Source organism: Eutrigla gurnardus, assembly GCF_963514095.1.
Source record: "Eutrigla gurnardus genome assembly, chromosome: 8".
In the NCBI taxonomy this organism is placed as follows: domain Eukaryota; kingdom Metazoa; phylum Chordata; class Actinopteri; order Perciformes; family Triglidae; genus Eutrigla; species Eutrigla gurnardus.
Window position 1 is genome coordinate 13,061,815 of NC_139922.1, and position 4,108 is coordinate 13,065,922.

At 44.7% G+C, this 4,108-nt stretch overlaps 1 protein-coding gene across 1 annotated transcript; it reads right to left on the reverse strand.

Annotated features, from left to right (window-relative positions):
* Positions 1–315: 315 nt before the first annotated feature.
* Positions 316–3,884, reverse strand: arf3a (ADP-ribosylation factor 3a). The gene is made up of 5 exons (XM_084015251.1): positions 3,823–3,884; positions 2,562–2,745; positions 2,364–2,474; positions 1,627–1,751; positions 316–1,535 (listed from the first exon to the last, which is right to left on the reverse strand). The coding sequence occupies exons 2-5, from the start codon at positions 2,707–2,709 to the stop codon at positions 1,374–1,376; spliced, it is 546 nt and encodes a 181-aa protein (XP_083871377.1). The 5' UTR covers positions 2,710–2,745; positions 3,823–3,884; the 3' UTR covers positions 316–1,373.
* Between the last annotated feature and the right edge of the window lie 224 nt (positions 3,885–4,108).

Here is a 4,108-nt window from a genome sequence, read left to right on the forward strand (position 1 = left end):
CTTTTGCTCAAAAAATAAATAAATACTCCATTCAAAAATACAAGAAAAAAATGAATCAGACATTACATTTTGTACAATAATAATGCATCTAGTTATTTTGTGCAACATGACGCACAGAGACACAGGTAACACACAGAATGTCACGCCAGTTAGGGGAATAAATAAGAATGAATGGGAGTTTTTCGGACGGATAGCGCGCGGCTATTCACACAAACTGACTTGAAAATAAAACATGGAAAACCATGTGAGCTCTCTGATATTACCAGTCGCATGCTCTGCTGCATCACTCCCCACAGGCCAATAGCAGCATCCCCCCCTAAGCCACAGAGCTGGTACAGTGTGCCTGTTCTGTCATCTGTATCAGTTCAGCTATCACACCTCGCTGATGACAAAGTGTTTTAACCCTTGTTGAGCCAGGCAAGTCAACCAAGAACAAATCTGTATTTACAGCAGCGGCCTGCAGTAGTTCACAGCCCACGAGCCAGTACCGGGATATCTCCATGCAGATTGGGAAGAGATAACATACAGTGATACCAGGGATCATTTCCTCACCAGCTGCCTTAGCAGTAAATGCACATTGCAATAAAGGGGGAGGACCATATGATGCACTTAGAAAATTAAACCAATAAACACATAAATAAATAAATAAATAAATAGATAAATGCATGTTGATAAAAATATAAACTTAAGCTTAAGACTATCCAGGTTTTCTAGTTAAAAATAGAATAAAATATTTTGAATCCAAATGAAGAATAAACACATTTACATAAAATCTAAAAACTTTAAGTTGTTTTTATGTTTTATATATATATATTTTTTTTAGAACAAACTAAGCTCTGAAGCACATCATTTTGTGGTAAAACATAAGTATGGACAGAAAAGGACAACTTTACATTGATCTGAGCCTGTATACTGTTGCTTTAAACAAGGTGATATTATTCTGATCGTAGCAGTACTCCCACTATAATATTATGACATTCTTTATCATTTACATTAGGTGTTTTAAGGTCATTTTTCATCATCGCGTCTGGGGAAAAAGAAATTAAAAAAGTTCAAAGAGACTGCAAAGTAGGGGAAATACATGTCTTTACAGTAACATTATTCTTTTACGTCCCAATATGTATATATGCAGAGTGTAGGATGTAAGTAATTTAGGTCAACTTCAACACCATTTAACCACCGCAGAGTCAAACAAATGAAATCAATCAAAATAAAGAAATAAAACAAGTATTTTTGGGGGAGGGGGGAAGCCATTGAGAGTCACCCCCTGGGAGCTTTTCAGCACTGCCTCTCCATGTAAACACAATGGATCCCCTATAACCACTACCTGGAGCTGGCACCCAGGCTCTTCCCCACTTCACTGAGCGGCCCCTTCACTTTTTGTTCTTCAGCTGATTGGCCAGCCAGTCCAGGCCCTCATAGAGGCCGTCTCCGCTGGTGGCGCATGTGGCCTGAATGTACCAGTTGCGGTGGCGTAGGGAGTGCAGGCCCAGCTTGTCCGTGATCTCTGCGGCATTCATGGCGTTGGGCAGGTCCTGAACAAGATCACATCAGGCGTGTCAGTCAGGGGAGGCCACAAGTTGGTGGAATGGAAATACAAAGCAGGAGACACGAGGACGCCTTTACCTGTTTGTTGGCGAAGACGAGAAGGACGGCGTCCCGCAGCTCGTCCTCCGCCAGCATCCTCATCAGTTCCTCCCGAGCTTCGTTCACCCGCTCACGGTCGTTGCTGTCCACTACAAAGATCAAACCTGAAAGGAGAAATAAGTCAATTCAAGGTTGAGTAGGTGATTCTATTCAGAAACACTTTCTGTAATATTAAAATCCTCGTAACATACCGATAAAAAAAATATAGGACTTGAAGGACTGTAAAAACCCCGTCCAATCAAAAAAGTTGGGTCGCAGAAAATACCTGGATGGCCTGCCTGTCAGTCAGTGCTTACTGCTTGATTACACACACTCTTTGGCATTCTGGAGGGCGGGACTTTTTCGGTTCAGTGATGCGTTCAAAGTCAAAATCTCCAAATTTTCCAAATTACCTATTCTGCCTTTAATGGTTTAAAATAAAACGGAGTCACAATCACCCCACTGTTTAACAATATACTGACATCACACTGTTGAAAACAAATGCACCGCTAAGCCGAGCTAACTCATTGCGGAGGCTTTCGACATGACTAAGATGAAACAGCATTTGAAACAGTCTTCAGCTTTTTGAAAAATGACCTCATCCAAAACATTAGTCAGACGTGCCCTCAGGTGCTGGGGGCGAGCGCACGCTGCAAGATCTGCCACAGCACTGAACGGCCCTGTTAAGTCCAACATGCCCGACTGGTGCATCATCCGGGGCTGCTGGTCTGGCTCACCCTGGGTGTTCTGGAAGTAGTGCCTCCACAGGGGACGGATCTTGTCCTGGCCGCCCACGTCCCACACGGTGAAGCTGATGTTCTTGTACTCCACCGTCTCCACGTTGAAACCTGAATGAAAAATCAAGATCAGTTACACAAGCCGGAGGAACCTCCAGTGACAAGTGTTTCACCTGAACGACTTCCTTCCTCACGCACCGATCGTGGGTATGGTGGTAACGATCTCTCCCAGCTTCAGCTTGTAAAGGATGGTGGTTTTCCCAGCCGCGTCGAGCCCCACCATGAGGATCCTCATCTCCTTTTTGCCGATCAGGCTCTTCAGCAGGTTGCCAAAGATGTTCCCCATGATAACTGGCGGCTCTCACCTTGGACTGCAGCAGAACTGTTACACAGGGAGGCAACTGAAGAGACCACTTTCCATATATAGCAACAAAGCAGCCAAACAAGCCTGTGAACCACATATAGAAAGTCAAAAAACCACACGCACAAAAGGAAAAAGTCACACTCTTCAAAAGCAACGCTGAACATTACCACGTCGTTAGGGCTCGAAGCCACCTCAGAGGAAAGCCAGTAAAAGCATACTTCACACCTCGGCAGGCGGCTGACCTGACTTAAAGGCTGTCGCTTTACACTTTGACAGCTCGCATGGGAAACTGGCCGCCATCTGGGTTATGTGGATCAGCTTTCATGTGGTGGGGAGTAAACCACCTTTTGTGCTGTTGCCTGGCGATTGAATAAATGCCAGTGTAACAATCAATTGGTATTACATTAAATGGTAACCTCAGCTTGTGAGAATGCACGGTTCACACAGCCCATAGCTTCAAGGTGATAGGCTTTGGATTTCTCTCTCCTGGCCCCCAGCTCTGCTGTCAACTTGTTAACACATCTAAGAGGATTTTTTTAATTTGCTAATACATGAATAAAAAAATGCATCCACAGAGGATCCACCTTTTCCTCTTGGAATACTTTTTTTTTTATGATGCACTTGTGACTGATATGCATATAATGTGATAAATGCACATGAGTAGAGCTCCTAGCATAGCCTGTTACAGCTGCAGTGGCCGCACATCCATGTACATCTGTCATAACGCGAGGGGCTGGTGCTGCAGTCCGAGCAGGCGATGAATTTGAATGAGCCCAACCAAAAAAAAGAGAGAAGAAAAACCGAATTTATAGCGTGGAAAAAAAGATTCGAGCGTCATTGAGTTGGCGACGATATCAGCAAACGTCTTCTGTAGGGGGGGGAAGAAAATTCTTCGGGTCAAATTGTGTGCTGTAATCCCCCCTCAGTACAGTCACGACAAGCGCACCACTCGGCCTGACGTCGTCGATCAACGGTGGTTGGACTCCACCGAGAAGCGCCGCGAGGCGTCAAAAAGGCGACACGCGCGCTGCGGGTCACCTTTATTACCTGTATGTATCTTTGAGCATTTTCACCGTTTGCATCTCATTCACTTACCCGTCAATGGCAGGGCAGGCTACCAGCTGGATTCAGGCAGAGGACTGGATGGTAGTCTCGCGATGAGCAACGCTTGTGACACGGTGTGTTCTCGCGGTAGTTGGGTCGTCTAGCGCACCTCTCTATGGTTTGCCGTCCCGGGTGACTTGTTAATAGCCAGGAGCACTGCTGGAGGGCGACTCTAATTAAATCGTCCTTATAAAACATAATTAATTGTATGTTACATCGGTATCAACTTTCGTTGAGACTCAATTTATTTATGTTTAGATCATTTAATGTCCCATTT